The 23,241-nt window shown below is 32.0% G+C and overlaps 2 protein-coding genes and 1 non-coding gene across 4 annotated transcripts; 1 reads left to right on the forward strand and 2 right to left on the reverse strand.

Annotated features, from left to right (window-relative positions):
• Positions 1-1,204: 1,204 nt before the first annotated feature.
• TRNAR-ACG (transfer RNA arginine (anticodon ACG)) lies at positions 1,205-1,277 on the reverse strand. The gene has a single exon. It is a non-coding gene; the product is annotated as a tRNA-Arg (tRNA).
• Positions 1,278-11,808: 10,531 nt separating this feature from the next.
• On the forward strand, positions 11,809-17,102 carry LOC146530980 (multiple coagulation factor deficiency protein 2 homolog). The gene is made up of 6 exons (XM_085199430.1): positions 11,809-11,969; positions 14,159-14,315; positions 14,660-14,795; positions 15,727-15,817; positions 15,997-16,146; positions 16,934-17,102. Exons 1-5 carry the CDS (start codon positions 11,957-11,959, stop codon positions 16,128-16,130), a joined length of 531 nt encoding a protein of 176 aa, XP_085055556.1. The 5' UTR covers positions 11,809-11,956; the 3' UTR covers positions 16,131-16,146; positions 16,934-17,102.
• On the reverse strand, positions 16,769-21,262 carry LOC146530981 (uncharacterized). Of its 2 annotated transcripts, none has more exons than XM_085199428.1 (4): positions 19,756-21,262; positions 19,364-19,484; positions 17,343-17,523; positions 16,769-17,057 (listed from the first exon to the last, which is right to left on the reverse strand). In XM_085199428.1, the coding sequence occupies exons 1-4, from the start codon at positions 20,104-20,106 to the stop codon at positions 16,949-16,951; spliced, it is 762 nt and encodes a 253-aa protein (XP_085055554.1). In that variant the 5' UTR covers positions 20,107-21,262; the 3' UTR covers positions 16,769-16,948. The 2 variants fall into 2 exon arrangements, with proteins under 2 accessions (XP_085055554.1, XP_085055555.1); XM_085199429.1 differs by having other exon boundaries at positions 19,780-21,253.
• Between the last annotated feature and the right edge of the window lie 1,979 nt (positions 21,263-23,241).

The following is a 23,241-nucleotide window of genomic DNA, read 5'->3' on the forward strand; positions in this document are numbered from 1 at the left end:
TGAGCGGCAGGACTCAACGCCGCGCTTTGCCTCGACACCAGAGCGACGAAATGGATATATAAACGTAAATAAATATTTCACTTCCTCGAGTGGTGATCGAACCCACAACCGTCGCGTTACACCCTGTGCCGCTGCGCACGACTGCCTCATAATTATTCTTTTCTACATTGTCTTATTTCTCCTTATATCATAGTATCCCTCTTATTTCACCAAAATCTCTGTTTATAAATAAATCCTTGAAAACAGAACATTGCTTTAATTTGGCTCTACACCTTCATAATATTTACATTAGGTATACCATACAAAAACAGTGTTACGGGTAGTTGGGGAAATTAGGGCCGAGTAAGGAAAAGTAATGAGAAAAAATATATTAATCTAACCAATTATCTGGTGGATTATTACAAATATTAATATTGACATAAATAAAAAAATGTAAATCAATAAGAATTCTTTTCACAGTGTGCGGTTTAGATTACATTTGCGTCCTTGCATTATTTTTATTTTATTATCAACCCTTTTATTTTCGACTATGGTAATAGTAGCGGATGATTGTTTAGAATATCATTTTCAATGCACAAATGTCGTCATTTGAATGTAGATCAAAGATATGCATATTATTTGTGCTTTAACTATGGAAGATAAAATTTTATTATTTTTAGGTACTCTCCTTATTATATCAATTTTGCTTGTTATATGCTTTGTTTAGATTTTATAATGTCTATTTGTTACATAAATTGATTAATTTCACCTTCTATAGGAATAAAATATTGTAAGAGAAATGTCTATGTTACAGGTAGTTTTAATGAATTACCTGTACTTTCGAGGAGTTAGATATATCTCTATAATATAAATGTAAATCTTTAAATTATGATTAAATATATAGTAATGTGCGTATTTACATGTATCTTTTCCTAATATAAATGAGATTCTAAGGTGTAAACTATGCCATTGAATTGGATTGACCTATTAATGCTAAATAGTGTATGGGAAAAAAGAAACATAAATGGAGTAAAAGATCTTAAATTCCATTTTCAAAATGTTTAACTATTTTTTTTTACGTTGGTATGTATATTAGAGTTATCTATTTTGAGTTGTAAATGTAAGATGAATGTAAAAATAATTGAAAAAAAAAAAATCTAAAAATATTTAAAAACGTCAAGTACGTAATAACATAAAAAAATTTTTTTTAGCAAAAAAAAGCTATCGACCCTGCCAGGATTCGAACCTGGAATCTTCTGATCCGTAGTCAGACGCGTTATCCGTTGCGCCACAGGGCCGTGAAACTTACAATTAAAATAGTGATTTATACTTCTAAAATACGTTGTATCAAAATTGTAATATTTTGAATCATTTTATTTTGGTATGATTACGAGTATATTATAGATATGAAAAAAAAAACATGCAAAGCTATACAAACTTAAAAATACACATTTTATATAGTTTATTTTAATCTACACACACTACTAAAATTGCTTTGCCAATAAATATTTAATACACCCTCATATCAAATATTAGTATTATTATTAGAAAATTCATATATTGCTTGCTTTTAAGACATGAAAAGTAATTCAACATTGTACCTACAGGATGTAGAATCAGTAATAATTTGCGACATTTGTTTGGACATGTGTCGACTCCGCCCCCCTCCACCCTTGCTCACCCGATACTGCGTAATATATACTCGCAAAGCCAAATTATACGTCTTTCATCTGTTATTGGTGCCACGTGGCTGAAAGCTCTATCTTTATGCATAATAATAATGTTAATAAATAAAATAAATATCAAAAAACCTTTTATTTCTTGCAAATTTAGTATCCTATCCTATCCTATATCTTATAAAACAAAGTCGCTTTTCGTGTCTGTCTGAACTTTCTAACTCTTCTTCTTCTAAACCACCCAACGGATTTTTATGCGGTTTTCACCATTAGGTCAAGTATTTCGCAGGTAAGGTTTATATATACAGTGTAAACTCCATGTAACGTCACTCGATTTAACGACAAACTCTCTAAAGCGTCGAAATCAATTGGCTTTGATTGGTTTAGTTTGTATTCCATACAATGATACACTCTACATAGCATCACACCCACTCTCAATAACGACAACAATTGAGTAATAAAAAGTACCTTTTAAGTTGCTAAAATTAGTAAAAACTGCGCATCTGTGTACGTTCTTTTGTCGCTTTATTATCCTAGCCCGCAATAAACCTTTACTGTCGGCATCATGCATACGGAATTTTCTAAGAAATTCGTTCTTTTGTTTACAAATTGATGACGTGGAAACAGAACCTGAGTTTGATAGCGACGACGACCTTCCATTAACTGAGTGGATTCAACAGGTCAACATGGCAGGAAATACGGTAAATTTTCAAACCTACATCGAAGTAGACAACTGCCTGCTTACAACGGCTTCACTCACAGACACAGAAATTTTAGATTCAGTGAGAAAAACTGAGGATCAAGAACAAGGAGATGAAGAAGATGAGACGGATGAGCTTGAGCCTCCACCGAGCATTGAAGAAGCTCTGAAAGCAGCTAAATTATTGGAAAATTACTTCCTTTATCACCAAAATGCCTCAATATCACAAGATATGGATAAAATAATTAAAAACATACAACAAAATTACTGGTGCAGCAAAAGACGTCAGAGAAAAATAACAGAATATACGCAATAGCGTTCAAATAAGATTCTTTTATACGGTATAACTACTAACACCAGACTGAAATAAACTTTTTCTTTTTCTAATTCTGATTTTTCTTCTCTCCATTTAACGACCACTCTCTATAACGCCATAAAATGCACAGTCCCTTCAGTGTCGTTATATAGAGTTTACACTGTAGTTTATTATTTGTACATTCTTATGTAAATTAACATAAATACGATAAATGTGTCTAAAGTCCTACCCGTTGAGACACTTTCGCGCATGCGCTGCTTTAATGGTAAGTCGTACATGAAAATAATGTACTGGAGTATTGTTCCTCTTAATAAGATCTACAAAAAAGTCCGCGAGAGCATATTTTTATCTTTTAAGAATAACGTGTAGTGATCATATTTCTGTCTAAAAATAGTAATTTCAATATATTTTTTATTGTGAGGGATATTTTTCCATAATAGTATTAATCCTTATCCTTTAAAATACTTTATAAATTTTCTACGTTAAACGAAGATAAAATTGGCTTTTTACACTATTTCGAAATTGCGAGTAGTATTAGAGAAAAACGCATTTAATTGTTGACACATCACGCCGTTGACACATCAGCTGTGCCGACTCAAGTTTTACTTATCCCTTACTCTCAGCATATAAATAAGTATATTAGTTACGTTGGCCATTTAATGTAGATCAAAACTGTCTTTTACTGTTTTTTCATTTTAATAAGTACTTTAGAAGTTGTTACAATATCAAAACATCCTTGCTGCGAAACGCGCCCCGCGACGTTTTGCTTATACAAGCGCGTCATGAGCAGTCATCGGTGGTTCAGTGGTAGAATGCTCACCTGCCACGCGGGCCCGGGTTCGATTCCCGGCCAATGCATTCTATTTAATTTTCCTCACAGGCAGCCACATAGTGCTTGCTTTTCATCAGGGACAGAATACCTTCTTCAGCATTAACCACAAGCTCGAAAAAAAAACCCACCCGCTATAGAGGCATAGCAACGAAGATTTAGATGCGTTTGCACGTATTGGATAATTGGAGTTGAATGTATTATTTCAGCGCGATATGTTTGGTTTCATATTTTTTGTAGTAGTTATTAGTAGGTAGGCTTTTGTTTATAATTTCTTCCGTTTAAAAATAGTCATTTAACTATCTAAAAATGGTCATTGAAATATATTTTAATAAGTACTTGAAAAGATTAGTAGCACAGATTTAAAATTTCGGTACCTACTAAAAATCCTTGCAGTGTAAAACAATTGGAAAATCCTTATTGAAACTACGAAAATGCGGGTTGCATTAGGGTTTAATTAATTTTCATATTATCTTAAGTGCTTTGCAAACATACATTATATGAATAATCCAGTAGTAAAAGCGGGCGAAGCCGCAAGGGGGTCGCTAGTTGTTAATATTTTAGAAAATAAAGTTAATATCTTATAAAATATAAATCTATGTTTTTTTTAAATATTTTTTCTGTGGACCTACTTTTTTAGTTACGTTCAAAATTAAGCTCATTTTACATTGATTCATTTCTTCTTTCTAGAGCAAAGCGAAGAGTTGGTATGTATTCTTATAACCTTATTTGTCAACAAAATATAAAGATAGCTTGAATGGGATGTTTAATCCTCATTTGCTAAAAAAAATATTTATATAATTATTTATCGTCTTATTTAATTAATTAATATTATTACTTTTTCCCTATATAATCTTATTCTATATCATTTATTGAATCTAATTTTTAATTAATTTACCTGTTTATGGTGGGACATAGTATATTTTTAAATGGCAATTCAAATTAATTTTTATTTGTATTTACACTATATTATATTACACAAACATATCCATTTTAAATCTTAAACAAATTCATACTAAAGTTCCAAAATATTCGTTGAAGAAGATTTGCGCTGAAGTGTCGAGTGTTTCCTGTGGGCGTCCGCATCCGCGTCCGAGCGACGCTCGTCTTTGCTACAACTTACTTATATGACATACTAGCGGACCCGGACGCGGCTACGCCTGCTTGAAATATAAGAATATAATTTCTATAGAAATATAATTTCAATCTAGATGAAATGCTAAAAGTGACTATTATATTTATTTTCATAAGGATGAATATCAAAATGACGCGGCAACGAACGCGGTAGCGTAGCGACGACGGTTGTTATTAACATGGCAGAATAAATTGCATGTCAAATTAGAAAGTATTTTAATATATTAGTATATATGCGTAATGTAATATTATATAGCCTATAGCACTTCTGAAGAATGCAGCTTTCATACAAAACAAAAACAAATTAAATCGATCCAGTAGATCCAGAGATCTTAGCGTTCAAACAAACAAACAAACAAACAAACAAACTCTTCCGCTTTATTATATTAGTATAGATTACATATTAGATAAACGAAATTTATTTAGAATTGTAATATTTTAGCGGTCTTGGGTTCGATTTTCATTGCCCTGTCCTGGTCATGTCTTTATTTTAGACGGAAAGTGGAGAACGGATCCCAAGCTTCTCTGCTAACAGCAATTATTTTACAGTTATTATATTTTTTTTGTTCTTTTTTTTTTGTTTCTAGTGTTGGTTTCATAATTTGGTGACGATGTAATATTTAATATTTTAAGAATGTAGATATGCATAGAAGGTTGGAAAGAAGGAATATTACAGAAATATTTTTATTAGATGTTATTATGCGATCAGTAGCTTATGAACAAATGTATGGTCAGTAAAAAAAAAGTATCTTCATAGGCTAGATCAAAATGAACCCTCTAATATATTATGTTTATAAGACAGTACGTATTTGTAACTTCTATAAGATTTTTCACTTTTCAGATCTTTATATTTATATAGTAATATAAAAACGCCTCTAAAATATTCATCCAATGATATTCCTCCAGTTGACTAGAAAGGGGTGCGTGGTGGGGGTAATTGGCAGAGATGATGTTTAATAAGTTTTTAATAGCTGCCACGGGCGGAACGCTTATCCTCACCCGAATATAACAGCTTCTTTATAATACGCTTGTTATATTTATGATAAATATTACGTAAGCTGGTTTCTTGTAAAAATTTTAGTATTTACAAAATAATTAAAGCAAAAGGAAAAAGAAATAAAAAATATAAGTATATTGAATTATATAAAATAAATCATAGCTTTTGATCTGAAAAAGATAGAAGATAAAATCGTGTGTAAATCTAAAAGCATAACCCTTCCTAACTGCCGCGAAACATTTGAGAGATAATTTTATAATTCTTCCCTTTTGCACCCATTTTCCAACATCAAATATTTATGCAAGCCCATGATTTATTAGGCAGGTCAATTGAGACATTCAATTAATTAAGATGACTAAAATCGCTTATAATTTTGTGTAAACGCCAAGGATAAAAGACTTTTTATTCCTTTATTCTTTGAACAAAAACGTTATTTAACAATAGAAGTAACTATTATGCTAATTGTGGTTTTGTTTTGTTATTTCAAAACTGGGCGGCCTCGCTATTTGTATAGTGTAAAAGTCGATTGTTTGCGAAAATATTTTGACAAGAAAATTGATAGTTCCCCGCTGTCAAATTTGCCGCCTAATTTAGCGCACGCGCTTATTTCCGCCCACTGTTTGAATTGGTACGGTTAACTTTTTTATTGTTGTCACGTGTTGATAGATTAAGTGAGATTTTTTTTTTTATTTTTGATGTTAGACATATAAAACCTTATTAATTGTAATGTTACAAATTTTGTAATGTATTCGTAGAGTAAAAAACTGTTATTGTATTTCTTATTGTTAATTATATAATTTTATGTTTTTAATCAATTTTGTAAACATATTGCAGAGAAGACAATTAAGGATAAGGCATAAGATTCGAATTTAATAATCAATATTATTGTTGCAATAAAACTCCTTTCAATAAAAATGATATCAATTCAAATGTTTAGACTCGGATTTTCAAATCAAATTTAGAGTGAGTACCGTTGAAGTAAAAATCAAATATCTTTTACAAATACAGAATGTAAAAATAAATTCGGCTTACAATACGTTAAATGTTTAAAATTAAAAAAGTTTTTTTTTTTAATTTAAATGCAACCTTTAACTTTGTATGATGATTTAGGTACTCTACAAAATTTTCAATCTTCATCATCATTTCCATCCAACATAAAAGAAAAAAATAAATATTAGCTTACGCTTAAAAGGACCCAAGGACAGGTATTATCAAAAATAATATTAAACACACATGTTATCGTAAAAAATTTACAATTTTTTTTTTCTCACAACCACTCATTTTTACATATTTTTATTTTCTACAATATAAATCTTTTGATCTTTCCTCCATAGCAAATAATAACTTTCTCGTAAAACCTCTCTATCTGCCAGTACTGCGACGTCAAACGAACTCGGTAGTCTTAAAAGCTGGCCAATTAGGGGCTAAAAGCACCTTCGGGCCGCGACGCGGTTTCGTTCCCTCATCAATTTTGTACGATACACTCTCTTAGCGAGGCAACTTTTCCTGTAGAAAAATAAAACTCGCTGATGGTCGCTATTTACTTTTGAGTTACAGATTTAATAATTAAAATGATATGGGCACTAATTTGTAATATACTTATTATATAGTTATTTCTATACATATATGCTAGTTCTTATTAATAAAAAAACCGTATGTAAATTAACCTTTTTGAAGATTTTTAGATAATACAAGCTTTCAGTCAGCTTTGGAAAATTGGGCAAGATTACCTTAATAGTAGTGTTTGTTCACAGAATAATTCCGCCAAACTAAATATTGTAGAGATTGTAGAAGCAATGGCCGTTTGTTTTGTACGAAATTCATTAAAATAAATACGACAAATTCCTTAAAAACAAATATTTTTTCTCCCTCTATTCTACCCTATAGATATACGTATGCTATAGATATACATATTAAGAAAATCTGTCTAAATAATCTTATTATAGTACATATATATGAGATATAGGTGGCTACACATACATACATACATACATATAGTAAACGTCATTTAGCTCGACGTACTTCATAATCGGTTAAGCGGCGTGAGTTTTTTTATCGTTTTCCATGGCTAGGTAAGTGGCGGGCTGAATTATCTGACACTTTCCAAGATTAAATGAGCGGGAAAAATGTTTTTCACCTTTTTCACATATTGCGTACACTGATGATAATGCTTTAGGCATTTTGGGCATGGTTGCGACGTGGCTTTTATTTTTTTTTTTACGATAAAATACAAAATAAATTTGTTAAACGTTAAAAAAAATGTTTTACTGAGAAACTTAGGGCTTTTAACGTATTTACTGGCACTAACAAATTTAAGTGACGAATATACTGAGATTTTAAATTGTATTTTTTGTAAAACTTTCATACTTATAAGTTTTTCGTAGTTATATATTGCAATTTAAGGACACACCTTTCAACAAATCAAATAAAAGATTCTCGTAAAACGGTTCTATATATGTATGTATTTCCATATAAAAGTTCAAATTTAATGAACTCCAATCGTATAAATTTATATCGTACGAAAGAAAAACAATTCAACCGATGATTGTACATTACATCAGGTTTTCCATTATAAAGAGAGAAAACAAAAAGAGTCTGAGCCACAAGCAAGCCTTAAAACTTCCGACATGAAAGTTTAAAAGTGATCCGAGGGGGAAGGTTGCCTGGCAACCGCCCACCTCACGGCCACGCCACAAATCTCGGAGCTAGAAAGACGAATATTTATTGTTTCTTGTTTCTTATCTACATTTATTATACTCGTATATTGTATAAGAGAAGATTATATTATGTTTATTTCTTAAGAGAAATGCTTTTATTATAAAATATAAATAGATGAAGACCGAAGGATTGAGACCGTCGTGGCGCAGCGGCAGGGTATGACTGTAACGCGACGGTTGTGGGTTCGATCCCCACTCGAGGAAGTGAAATATTTATTTACGTTTATATTTCCATTTCTTCGCTCTGGTGTCGAGGTAAACCGCGGCGTTGAATTCTGCCATTCAATACGCAATGCCTTCAGAATTCGGCAGAAAGTGGGGAACGGAAGTGTGTTAGCACTAGGTTCTCTCTGCTTACCCTGCTGTGTGCGAGATTCAGTGTTTTTTTAAGTAATCATTCTTATATTCATTTAATTAAATACATTAATTGTGATTAACAAATTGCAATTGCAAATTTTGTTTCCAAGCGTTTGACGGTTGTGGTTTCCGTTTCTATTGGGGGGAAATGAGTTATTATCTATAAATTTTCATTTTCTTCACTTTGGTACCAAGACAAGAGCGCAGTGTTGAGTTCTGCCACTCACCACGCAATGCTTCGAAAAATCGACAGAAAAAGGGGAATAGAGTGTCTTAACACTAGGTACTCTGCCTATGTAGATCTGATGAAAGATTGTAAATTGTATTATACAAATTATGTAATATCTACTACAAAAATCAGTCCTGGTTTAGTTCTGCTAGAGTGTTACATTACTCCCAAACAGTTTCATAGATGGATGAAGTAGTGACATCAAAATTCCTCTCAATTTTCAAATAAACGTTTAAATATATAAAGAAAAATACAATTCAATTGTAAATTTATCTCACACATACTAAGAAGCATACTGAACGTGAAACTACACTAACGAGAACCACCGGTGAATTACCCAGCTAAACTTCTATAAAATCCGAGGCGGTACTAATTCGCTGCAATTACGTCACACACAAGACAAAAGGAATGTGGAGAGTATAGCCAATTAGGATGCAAATGTAAGAAAACGACCATTAGGCGAGCCTTACGGACCACGCAGCCCCCGATGTATTGATCATGCGATCCCTCACACGCTTACATACGCCCGTCTCTTTTTAACTTCCCTACCAGATCGCTATAAACATAAATATTTTCATACAAAAACGTCCTTACTTATATATGTTGACAAAGAAAATTTTGTTCTGAAACTGAAATTTAAGGATTATTTTTCAGTAGCAATTGTTTGTGGTGGTTGTCTTGTTTCTAGATATAGGCAACCCCTTGTTGTGCCAGTAAATTCTGTTCCTATCTTTAAAGGAATAAAGATCTATTTCAGCGACGAGTTGAGAGAAAATGAATCGTATATCAAAATTTCAGAGGTTATTATCGATGGGAAATTTTAATGAGCTGTTTTCAGTTGTTGACAAGTTTAGTTCTGTAGGTTCTATGTAGATATTATGTTAAAATTATGTATTAATATTTTCATAAAATCTTAAGGATTTAGATACGCTGTAAGAATTGGTGTTTTTGTTTTTACTATTAATATGTAATTTAAAAAACATGTTATTTTTGTTAATAATTAATTAAATATATGATAAAGATATCAAAAATATACCTACTAGCAGTATGTAGCATAATTATTGACGGTAAAAGCGAGAACAGATAAGAAATGTGAATTGCATCTTTAGAGATTGTCTCTTTTAAAATTTAGATCTTTTCTAAAGGGATACATACATAATATACACCAGTTTCAGCAGTCTGTATTTCTGCCTATGGACCAATTTCTCAGAAATACGGCTCTACGTAATTTTATACTATCGTATATATTAGTACCGTACGTTAAGTATATATCAGTTCAATATTGAGACTCAGGGGCACAAGCATGTGACTGTAACACGACGGACGCGTGTTCGATTCCCATTCGGGGTAATGAATTTATTTTTAAGAATATTTTAATTTCTTTGCTCTGGTGCCAAGGCGCAGATTTGAGTTCCACCACTCAACACGTAATGCTTCAAAAATTCAGCGAAAAGTGGAAGACGGAGTGTCTTAACAATAGTTTCCCACTGCCTAGCCTGCTATATGCGGGAGAGAACGTAAAAGTAAAAAATAAATAAACAAAAAATATATTATAACATCGGAATGCTTTAAAGTTTAATTGTACTTTAAAGCATCTATAATAATAATAATAATAATAATACTTTATTGCACATGAAAAGAAAATATATATATATATATATATATATAAAATTTACACAGAAAAAAAAGAAAGAAAAGAAACAGAAAAAGAAGGATACATAGGTACTTAAATTAACATGTGCAATGGCGGCCTTATCACTGCAAGTGATCTCTTACAGGCAACCATTAAAAGTGCAGGACTTATGCAAGAAATTATAGTAAGGCGCAAAAAGTATTACTTAACAAAGTAAAAAAGAAAAAAAAATAAATAAATAATATATATATATATATATTTATTTAATACACATACATACAAATATAAAAACATATACACACAAACTACATACATACATACAAACAAACATACATACATACATACATACATACACACATACATACATACACACATGCATACAATCATTGACATTATTTGACACGGACATAAATTATGTTCCCAGGAATAGATAAATGTGTGCAGTTGTGCACTTAGCTTAAATTGTGTCGAATTAGTGCGGAAAGTGGAGAACGGATTGTCTTGGTAATAGGTTCTCTCTGTCCTGCTATGCTACTCTAGGTTATACAATAAGTATTGTATGTCTTTACACAGTATATCACAGCTTTGCATTTCGACCGACATATAGTTTGTTCTTTTTGGCTACGCTACGGAATAAAATGCGGTTATCACTAATTGACAGACTGCTGTAAGGAAAAGTCCACCGCGTCTGCACATGGAACTTCATCTGGAGTCAACCAAAGTGCCTACTTCGGAGGCTATACTGACGGTCTAAAAGAGATATGGACTTATCTTCTGCCTCACGATAAGGACTTTGGTCGTCAAACCTGCTGGGCGTTCCTCATTCTTAATAAGGACTAGTTTGCCTATAAATAGTCCTCGATACCTAAGCGTTAAGTTGGGATGGGCCAGAGCGAGTTTAGCTTTGGTGGTATTTTTGGTTCCTCCAGCACCTCTCATATTACACTCTCTTCTTCCTCTCATACTGCACGGCAACCCATTTATTCTTAAATTGGTTTAAAATTGGCTCGCTGCGGGTAACGAGAGAGGGGTAACAATTCAAGTATTAACAGTCGAAGTTCGCGCCAAGTTGATTCTTCAAAAGATCTTATACGTTTTAATATGCTAAGACTTGTAACGCCATCTAGATTGCTACCAGAACAACTTAAAAAGCTTAAAATAACACTTCTCAAAGACATGCGCAAAAGACTTGAGCAATGCTATTGGAATTGTAATCTTTTGTCATTGGCATTAGGTACATTATAAGTTGACCGGTTTGCGCTTGCGCTGTAACATTGATTTTTTGAGTGTTTGACAGACGTTCTGTTATCGAACTGAAAGTAATGTTATGATAATAATATATTATAGACAAAAACAATAAATACGTAGGCGGTTAAGTGATGTGAAGACATGAAAATCGAAGGTAAGTGTATTTAAACTAATTTATAGAAGGTACAAGCGCAAAATTGTACAATTTATAGCACAGCCTCGACGCTGCATGGAAGCCTATATTTCATAAATTATTAATATATTTGTAAAATATTTTTCAACAACAGAAATAAATATACCTATCTATTAATGATACAAATAAATATACTAATTAAATTATTCTATTGATAAATCTTACAAATGGACGTCTTACAAATAAAATGCATAATATCAATTAAATGCTAATTGACGTCTCTGAGCGGCGTTGTTTACTATTTTCTGTTTTCTATACAAAAAAAATATATGAATTTTGTACTGAATTAATATATTCTTATCGAAATAACTTATAAGCCGTGCCTAATATGTAAAATGTAACCAAAGCTCTATAATGCATAAAGGAATTCACGCGCATTGTCATCGTATAGGATTAGGGTGTTATCGGTGATAATATGGTGGGCTGGTGGCCGACTTTTACAAGAGTTCTACACATTGCTTCTCTACAATAAGATGAAGTAATAATATGTATTTGTGAAACATATTTAGATTTACAAAATTAAATACTTCATTGAATTAATGTATTTTAATAATTTATAAACAAAATATCTGCCAAATCCATATAATAAAAAAAATATATATTTCTTTGAGATAATTTTTTGAACTCGTCATTTTTCGTATCTTACTACTTATTTTAATTCGAAAAGAATAATACACAATATTCAAGTAATATATATTTTCGATGATACCATTAACAAATTCAAATTTTACATTATTAAATCACCAGTTTTTAACTAATAAAATAAAAATATATTCTTTTAATAATTATATATTTCTTAGCGTGACACCCGTGTGTCACGCAGCATCGCTTGTGACGGACACCGTGACATACGGAGCGCACTTGTCACCCAACGCATAATTTGTCCTCCATTACGGCTTCATTTTATACACTGTTCCATACAATGTATAATACACTCTATAATAAAGTGGGGTCCGATTAAAGACCAGGCTCGTCTTTCTGCAGAACAACTGTTCACGTCGAGGGGACAAAAATAAATTATTCATTCGATATATTGAAATTACACAGTAATAGATTTTTTTTAAAAGGGTACTCTTTCAAGCACCTGTTTTGTTTTTAGATTAGAATTTGTGATGATGTCTCGATTTTACAATGTTATTTTTTTATGTTAATGTTATTTTTTAAAATTAGAAGAATTTATTTGTATTTTTTTTTATTATTACACATCTCATGAGTTTTGCAAGATTGGTAGAGTCAGTCTGTTATTAAACCGTTACTCCGTTTTAAAAATTTAAAAAATATTTTTTTTAACTATTTACATACAATGCTTTATGGACTTCACGGCCACTTCTTATTTAACAAGAGATTGGGGATAATTGTTTAAATATTTTTTCGAATGTAAACCACAGTCTTCTCCATCGTGAAATATCAGATACGTGCCAACTACGATTGTGACCGTAGTAGGCCGCTATCGTCCTTTTCTTATTATTTAAATTTTGCTTTCCAATTAATTATATCAACAGAACTCTCTTAAATATAAAGAACTAACCTTAAATACGAAAATACACTAATAAATCATTTCCCTAAATCTTGACATATTACTTGACCGATCAACCTTTAACTATTCGCTGACAAACGTAATAGACATGGTACTTGTGAAATGAGGTGTGAATATTGCGTCTCCACGGGACGTACTCTACCCTGTGGACTGCGGCCCCATGGGGAAGTCCCATCTGTCCATCGCCCCTACCCTTTGCGACAATGCCCCTCAAATTATAGGGTACACAGGTAGTTACTCAGTGCCTTGTCTGTTTATTATGTCGATTGAAGGATTAATTGGGAAATTTTGATTTTAATAGGTAGTATATAAAACAATACCTACTTGGCTTGCAATATAAACCTTCGTAATTTTTCTAAAATTTTCTTCTAATAATTCAATACTACGACGACGACGACTAAGTATACTTACTTTAAATTTGAGGCAATTAAAAATACATATGTATTAAATAAAATTAAAATATAATTTCAAATTATTTTCGATAACTATTGATTGAACGTTTTGCACATTTTTTTGTACATTATTAGACTGCTTTCATGACTGTCTCACTCTCTCAAAAAAAAATTAGTTGACCTTTCATCAAAGTAATAAAATAAATATCGTTTCTTTTCAGCATATATTGTATTTTTGCTACCGTGTATTGCGTCGTGCTTACGAAGAGGTCCACATCATCCTCATGGACAAGTGCCCGTGGACCAGAAGCACCATCACTACCAGCCTCGTTCGGCCAAATCACTCACTAGTGACACTGAGTTATTACATGACACCAAGTGAGATATATTAAATTTAATACCATGCATTTGTAGAAAAAAAATATTTTTTTATCTAATTAAACTTCCGAATTTTAATTGATAAATAAAAATAATAAAGATAGAGATATATACAAAGAAAAGAAAAGTGTAAATACAAAGCTTTACGTTTTTCCCGCATAACCATGGGCAAAGAGAATCTAATGTTAAGACACTCAATTCTCCGTTTTGCACTAGAGTTAAGTTTAGTTGGCGTCATATCCTATTCAAAACACAATATATTACAAAAACATAAAAAATGGTATAAGTATGTATACAAATTTTGCATAGAAATATTACATACTATATTTGTTTTTTCTTTTTAGACATTTAGAAGAAGATGCCAAAGAACTAACTCCGGAGGCATTAGCTAAAATGACACCGGAAGAGTTGGAATTTCACTATTTCTCCGCTCACGATTACGATAAGAATTCAAAATTGGATGGATTAGAAATGCTAAAGGTTAAAATTGCTAAAATACCTTTGTTACCTACCTTTTGTAACTAATGAAGTAAATAAATCAGCTTCACGTTTTATCCCGCTCACAGCAGGGTAGGCAGAGGGAAAGAAGTGTTAAGACAGTCGTTTCCCTACTTTCTGCCGAATTCTGGAGGCATTGCTTGTTAAGTAGCAGAACTCAACACCGCGCTTGCCTCAGCACCACAGCGAAGGAATGAAAAATATAAACGTAAATAAATATTTCACTTCCTCGAGTGGGGATCGAACTCACAACCGTCGCGTTACAGTCGACCTCTCCTTACGGCCTTACTAATAAAGTTATTAATAAAAAAAATATCATAGTCTATGCTTAAATTTCCTGCATAAAACCCTTTGTGTTAAATAAATAATTAGTATTAAGAAATTATAGAAATCGGAAAGTGACCGGAAATGACTATAAATCTGATATATAACTACTAGTGGACCCGAACGCGGCTACGCCGGCTTGAACTATACGAATATTTATATATAAATATATTAATGAAATTATTTTCAGTTTTCAAAAGAGAGATGCGTTAAGCAAGCTTATTTTGGGTGACGTTTTCTAACAACAAACTTTGCAAATCGTCGCTTAGCAGCGGTCGCATAGCGTCGGTTGTTATTAACATGGCGGAATAAATTGCATTTCAAATTAATAAGAATTTTAATATACTGGTATATATCGAAAATATTACAAATATAAAAAAAAAACTATCCTATGTTCATCCCGAGACCCTCAAATATCTCTATATGAGTATTTTATCACAATTAAATTACCGGTTTGGCCCTGATTGCGTAAAAGACAAACAGACAGAGTTACTTTCGAATTTATGATATATCTGTATATATAATATAACTATATATCTGTATAAGTAACATTCTTACATAGCCTTTATTTGAACAAAATCTTTTTTAGGCAGTGTATCACACCATTGAACATGCTCCGATGGATCCAGATGCTGATGATCCAATTGAACCTGAACCAGACCGTATGGAACTCTACATATGTAAGTTAACTTCCTTTCAGGTAGTATTGTTATAACTTTATACAGAAACATTCTGAAATGAAAAAAATACTTGTTATGAAAGCCCCTAAAAGAGGAAATACAAAAAAATAAAGAACTAGAAACTAGTTTTTTTTTACAATTTTATTCATAGCGTACATATATATAGCTTTTCCTTTCAGCTTTAGTAGACAGAACGTTAAATTCAGACGACACGGATGGAGATGGATACATATCATATACGGAGTATCGTGCTGCACGCGCCAACAGTTCAGCGGACAGGACACCGAGAGTCGTTGCTGCGAACGCTCCTTAACTACGTAACGGCTGGTGTTAGTATCATTTTTTAATACTAGCGGACGCGCGCAGCTTCGCTTGCTTATTTAGGGGTGAATTCTAATAAACCACGAAATATGTGTTCAATGAAATATTTTTAAGAGTCTAAATTTAAAATTTTATAAAAATCGGTGGCGATTTAAAGATTTTTCCATACAAACTTTCAACCCCTATTTCACCCCTAAGGTTAAAATTTTTCAAAATCCCTTCTTAGTGGATGTCCAGATTACAAAAGTAAACATCTGTCCAAATTTCACGTTTCTACGCACAGCGGTTACGGCTGTGCGTGCGTCTTACCTCAGTCAGTGAGGACAAGTCCTTTTATATATATAGATTTTTTTCTATTTTCCACAAAATTCTTGAGAAACTGTCTTAAATGCGGCGGATACGGCGAAACTCAACACCACCTTTTGACTTGTTACTCAAACGGGGAAATGAAAATATTGAATATGTCATTCCTTCGAGTAAGAATTGAAACCACAAATGTCGCTCTCACAACTTAAAGCAAATTGGAAAAATGTGATGAAGTCCATTAAAACAAATTAATTAAAAATATTTATTTAGTTTTGCAGCTTATTTATAAATTTTAATGAACATAAATAATGATAAAGACTTAAACATGAGAATTTATTACATTTACTGTTATAATTATGAAAATTTTAAAAGAACAACTTTACATCGAATAAAAAAATATATTACATAAATTTATATAATGACTAACTTCGTCTCCCACAAATTGGTTTTAATAAATATTTTATATTCCATATTTTTTTCGATTTTCAGCTATAACTAATAGTGCTAAGTGCATTGGAACCGTGTCTGGCAGGGCAGGCCGCGCTCCCCCCACGTAGCGGCCTCTCTGATGCCAGTCGATATGTTCTCGTATGGCTCCAAATCGATGCTGTTCCTAAATGATATTAAAATAAATACATTTTTACTCTGTGCTTGTTTATTTCGTTTCTTTAAATCTTTTTTTTTGTATTTTCTTTTAAATAAATATAAGGATATTAATTCTCAACAAAAATATATATTTAATTTTTACTCTTTATATGTTGTAGGTTCGATTCCTATTCGGGGATACAGGTAAGATACAAATAAAGCTAAAAAAATTAATATATGGAAAATTTGCAAATAGGTTAATACATATAAAATTCTTTAAAAGTTTTAAATTATATAAACTTATTGAACTTACCCTTGGAATAATTTAGTGCCTTGCAGCAAAAGTTCAGCTCCGGAAGCGTAGAGTGAAGCTTGGTGTGGCTTTTGACACGACAGCCTGTAGAGACAGCCGTAATCCTGGTTCTGCTGACCGGCGAGGTAGCTCAAATATAACATGATCTCGTCCTCCGTTATGTATGTAGCGTTCCTGTTGTCTAAATAAGATTTTTAGAATATATATTAATTATGAATTAATTTTATGAAATATTATTTAATAATATTTTCATTTCTTTGCTCCGGCACCAAGGCCCGACGTTGAAAGAAATTCAGGGGAAAGTGGGGAATGGTGTATCTTAATAATAGGTTCTATTTGTCTACCCTGTTATGTGCAGGATATAGCATTAAGCTGATTTATAAATTACTAGCGGCTCGCTCACGGTTTCACCCGCGTGAACTATGTTATTATTAATTTCTGTCTCCATGGCTACGTCCTAGTGACGTTATGCAAAATTTGAGACTTCTAGCATTTGTAGCAACGAACTTTCATACAAACTTTCGACCCCAAAAACAACCCCTTAGAAGTCGAATTTTGCAAATTCCCGTCTTAGCGAGCACCTACGTCCTATAAGTAACTCCTATGCAAAATTTGAGTTTCCTAGCACTTGTAGTTTCTGAGATTTCGTGATGAGTGAGTGACCTTTCGATTTTATATATATAGACTAGCGGCCCGCTCGCGGTTTCACCCGCGTGAACTATGTTATTATTAATTTCTGTCTCCACGACTACGTCCTAGTGACGTCTATGCAAAATTTGAGACTCCTAGCATTTGTAGTAATGAAGTTTCATACAAACTTTCAACCCCAAAAACAACCCCTTAGAAGTCGAATATTACAAAGTCCCGTCTTAGCGAGCACCTACGTCCTATAAGTAACTCCTATGCAAAATTTCAGATTCCTAGCACATGTAGTTTCTGAGATTTCGTGATGAGTGAGTGACCTTTCGATTTTATATATATAGATTATACAATACCAGGATAAAATCAACAGAAAAACATAAAAACTTATACTATATTCCTATATTAAGATATATAACCAAATAGACTTATACTCTACCAAACACTACCAAAACTGATTCAGAGTTTAAAATAGCATTTAGGATGTATTTTTAAAAGTATTCTCGACAGCTTTATGTCGTTGATCATTTGGACGTGGACAGTGGACAGATAATCCTTTGCCAATAGGATTACTGGACTATTGGATTTAGTGGAAGTAGCCCTAATGGTCATCTGTAGAAAAAACTACGGGATAAATGCAAACGAAAATAGTTCTTACAACTGTTATAGTAGATATTTATTTGGAAATAGCTTTATATAATCAAAGGTGTGCTAAAAGCAGATGTTTAAAATGTTTCTGTCAGTATATTTCCTCATCATTATTGTATTGTGTGTGGCTAATTAAGATTGTAAAGGCACTGTCGCTTTAGATCCTATATAAAAGCACGCGCGGTTTACAATGTCGGTATCTACAGAAGTATGCGTTTGGTATGCATGCAGACACATTTATTAATAAATATTTGGTAACAGATAATTTAAAAAACCCTCAGAATTACTAAATATTTCTATTTAAATGATTATCGTATGATGAGGCCAGTCGTGGCGAGGTGGCACAAGTGTGAATGTAAACGACAGGTTGTGAGTTCAATTTCCATTCGAAGTAATGAAATATTTAATATTATTTTTTTATTTCTCCGTTCTGGTGTCAAGACAACACGCAGGCAAAAGAAACTCAACAGAAAGTAGGGAGCAGAGTGTCTTAACTCTGAGCTCCCTCTGTCTCCCCTGCTTCATGAGGAATGCAGCGTGAAGCTGAGAGAGAAAATTATATTATTAATTTGTCGAATTTATCAGAAATATTTAAATATTTTCATGACATTGTGGCATAGAAAAACCAAATATATAATTAATGTTCTTTCAATTCGTAATATAAGATAGCAGCAGAACGCTTGTGTATTAGTCACTGAATATTATTATGATATTTAAAAAATACAAATCATTACCATCCAAGCTTCTGCCATAGTGATGTCCTTTCCAGGCACCAGCTCCGAAGAACCCAGCTGCTAGTATCAAGGCCTTAAGCACGATTAATATTACCAGATTAGTCAAATTTAGACTGAGTACCTGTGAAAAATATTATATATCAATTTTGTTGGAATTAATATTGGAAACTAAATCTAATTATAACTGTACGTATATTCTAATTAAGTTAAAATTACACTTTACGTTCCATTTGTTTACCACTAAAATATTTCGCTATCACGAAGCACTTTAAACATTTTTTCCTGGAATATATTACACAAACACCATGACTCATTTAAAAAAAAGGCAAGACTTATCTCAAAAGGGATAAGACTTTAAGTGCGGAATTTGAATTTGTAAGTGCGATACGAACCTGCGACATGCAGTCAAAACCAACCTGGCTACTCCCTGTGGACCTGGCGATAAAGTCTTTAGCCAGATTCGATACCACTTGACCTCCAGTCCCGCTCAGAAAGCTCCCAGCCATCTCCAGGAACGAGGATCTTGCATAGCCAGACGTATCATTGAAATCACCGTCATATCTATCTATGTCTTGATTATTGAAAACTTCAGGGGCTTCTTCTTTTGGAAGAAACGCGCTCGAATCGTAGTTCTTGGGGTAAATCTTCTTAGCGTACTGGGGTGATGAATAGGCACCAGAATGGTCTAGAGAAGACACCAAATGTGGAGTAAATAAAATTAGAAATAAGTATAGAGCATCCATTTTGGGACGCTGTCAAAACACGACTGCAAAGGAACAGGTAGAGCACGCGGTAGGGTTTGCGGCGATACAATTGTACTTCGCTGTTTTATCTCTTCTTGCCCGCTTTTGTTTTTTGCACGCACGATGACATCCCCTAATGGTGCTATTGTTATAGTTAAGTGGTAAATATTTTTATTTTAAATTTTTCTTTGCTATATTGACATATTTCTTTGTTATTTGATATGTATGTTATTGCCTACTTATATATTTGTAGCGTTACTTATGTTATTATTTTCATAGTCTCAATGGAAAATGTTTTAGATGATTAAGATGTCTATAAAAAAATCTTTAAAAACTATCAACTTTAAGTTTTACTTTGTATTTCCGTTGTATAACCTAGTGTTAATACACTCCGTTCCCATTAAGACACAGACACCGTTCCCCATTGTCTGTCAAATGCTCATGGTATTCCGTGTTTAGTGGTGGTTACCAGAGCGAGGACATTAAAATATTAAATATTTAATTTCGGAAATCGAACCCACACTCATCGTTTATAGTCGCACGACCGCCAGCATGACCACCTCTTATACAACTTAACTTAAATTCTGCATTTTAATGCAAATTCTAGTGACTACTTTTTCTTTAATAGTTTATACAAAAATTAAAGTCTTAGTATATAAGGAACAAAATTATCTATATATATAAAATCGAAAGGTCACTCACTCATCACGAAATCTCAGAAATTACAAGTGCTAGGAATCTCAAATTTTGCATAGGAGTTATTTATAGGACGTAGGTACTCATGGAGACAGAAATTAATAATAACGTAGTTCACGCAGGCGAAGCCGCGGGCGGGCCGCTAGTAAGCAATATTAAAATATTATACGAGAAATAATGTCAACGGTGACAATACTAGGAAGGCGGCAATGACGGAAATAGTGAAACATCTTCATTTTGTTGACACGTCGACTTAGTTCCGTAACAATTACTGTATTATGTAATATATTATATTTATATGTGTATGTCATTACTATAAATGTATGAGGTAGCAACTATTGATATATATTAAAAAAATATTAATCTAGAAAATTCCAATAAAATTTATTTATTTAAATATATTTATTTTAAGTGGGACCCCTGTATATACTGATGTATACAGCGTGAAGCTGATTATATATAGGTATATTTTTATTTATTTAAAACTTCAAACATAAAATATATAAATTTATTTAGCTTTTTTATTAAAAAAATATATTATAAATTCGCTTTCGTTTAGAGAAAGTATTATTGTCATGATAAATTGATGTAAGTGCCTAGTCTATTACCAAGTTGTTCTCAACGGATGGTTTGCTTAACATCTCATCCGTGTAACCATTGTTTCATAGTAATAAACGTTATATTAAGTTATACTAGCTTACGTTATTCTGTCTATCTTAAGATAAAATTAATTTTAAACTCTGCTGACTATGAGTTAAATAGATGTTTCAAATTTATAAAAATTTGGTGTTTTTTTAGTTTTTAAAACAATATTTACTTAATTAAAATAAATATTTAAATTTTATTATTATCTTTTGATATGTACAAATTATAATGTTATTCTTTAGTTTGAACCATTCGCGTTGTTATACGAGTAGGTTTAGTAAAACTGCCAAAAGTTTATTAAATTATTAAGTACATTCAGCTTACTTTACAAAAAATATTTTTCTTTAATTTTCTTTTTTCTATCTTTTATTTAAAAATATTTTTTTAACGAAAATTTAGGCGACTTAAAAACTGCTAATTAAAAAGAATTTTATAATTTTGTTATTTGTTGAATTATTACTTCCTTAATAAAAAATATTTAATACGTAAGTGCCTGCAAGTATTGGGACGATATTTACTTTGCCATAAGAAATTATTACAATGTGTTATGAAGACAATAAACGTTTAGGCTTGCTCTGTTGGTCATGTAGTTCATCTTATGTCATTATTTTGTAATGCTCGCTCTACTTTTCTTAAAAATTAGGAAAAGCGACAATGGAAAGGTTTCCTCATTTGAAGATCAAAAATAATAACAATAACATTGAGATCATTTTATATTACATACAGTCTGCAACAAGTGAATGAGCCAATATTGAAAATTCAAAACAAAAATGGTTAATAAGTAGCACGAACTTCATAATTTAAATTCTTATAATTTTAATTCCCTACAAGTTTTTTTTTTTCCAAAAGTTAAATATTTAATTTCCTCGAGTGCGAATTGAACCTACACTCTGTTGGGTTTACATTTGCACATCTGTGGCTCTGCGCCACTACAGTCTCTGATTAAGTACAACTTAATTTTCCTAATTTTAAATATAGATTATTTACTTTCATCGACAGAACATTATTTACTTTCATCGACTTTTATCTTTTGAGATACAAACATAATATTTATTTAGCGTTAGGTTAAGCTATTTATTAATTAAAAATTAGAAGAAACGCACGTCTCTTAAGTATTACGGTGTTTGATCGCGTAGGCATTTTCATTTTCATGTAATATACAGAAAATTAAAAAGAAAATAATCTTCACTCTGACATCAATGCAAAAGCCCGCCGTTGAGTTCCGCAACTAAACACGCACTGCTTCGAAAACTTCGGCGGAAAGTAGGGAATGGAGTGTCTTAACACTACGTTTCCTCCGGATACTCTGCTGTGTGATATATATTTACTTTTTTATTCAGAAATTAGCGCTATGTAGAGTAGACAAAAAGATCTTATTAATAAGTTAGTAGTTTACTGCCACCAGATGTCATGATCGTATATACTTTCTATGGTAGAGACAGCGTAGATTTTGTTTAGTGCAAGCTATACAACGTTAGATGCCATTACACGCTTTAAAGTAGCGACATCTCTTAGTAAAAATAGCTTTCACATGTTCTAAGTTCCAAGAAAGTAGTAGCACTTTTATTCCATTAAATAGTGTATGGAAGGTACGATAGATGTCGCTAATAATATTTTTATATTGCACATTTAGTAATTTATTTTAGAAAGAATTGTATTTTAGGTTATTCAAATTTATATTTTTACCCCCATTACGCAAAATTATAAATTTGTATTCAAAAACTATATATGTATTTATAAAACAATATTTGTAAAGCTAAAACTTATGTTAAATAATACTAACTTAAACTTACG

This window comes from Heliconius melpomene, chromosome 16, assembly GCF_056956725.1.
Source record: "Heliconius melpomene rosina isolate 202511_hmr_F chromosome 16, ASM5695672v1, whole genome shotgun sequence".
In the NCBI taxonomy this organism is placed as follows: Eukaryota; Metazoa; Arthropoda; class Insecta; order Lepidoptera; family Nymphalidae; genus Heliconius; species Heliconius melpomene.

Excerpts from the sequence above, each read along its gene's own strand:
- LOC146530980 (XM_085199430.1), top strand. Across the intron at positions 14,316-14,659 it reads GAGTTATTACATGACACCAA|ACATTTAGAAGAAGATGCCA; the intron begins GTGAGATATATT and ends TTTTCTTTTTAG. Across the intron at positions 15,818-15,996 it reads CCGTATGGAACTCTACATAT|CTTTAGTAGACAGAACGTTA; the intron begins GTAAGTTAACTT and ends TTTTCCTTTCAG.
- LOC146530981 (XM_085199428.1), bottom strand. The coding sequence starts at position 20,106 with ATGGATGCTCTATACTTATTTCTAATTTTATTTACTCCACATTTGGTG. Across the intron at positions 19,485-19,755 it reads GTTTTGACTGCATGTCGCAG|GTACTCAGTCTAAATTTGAC; the intron begins GTTCGTATCGCA and ends TATTTTTCACAG. Across the intron at positions 17,524-19,363 it reads CTATGGCAGAAGCTTGGATG|ACAACAGGAACGCTACATAC; the intron begins GTAATGATTTGT and ends AATCTTATTTAG.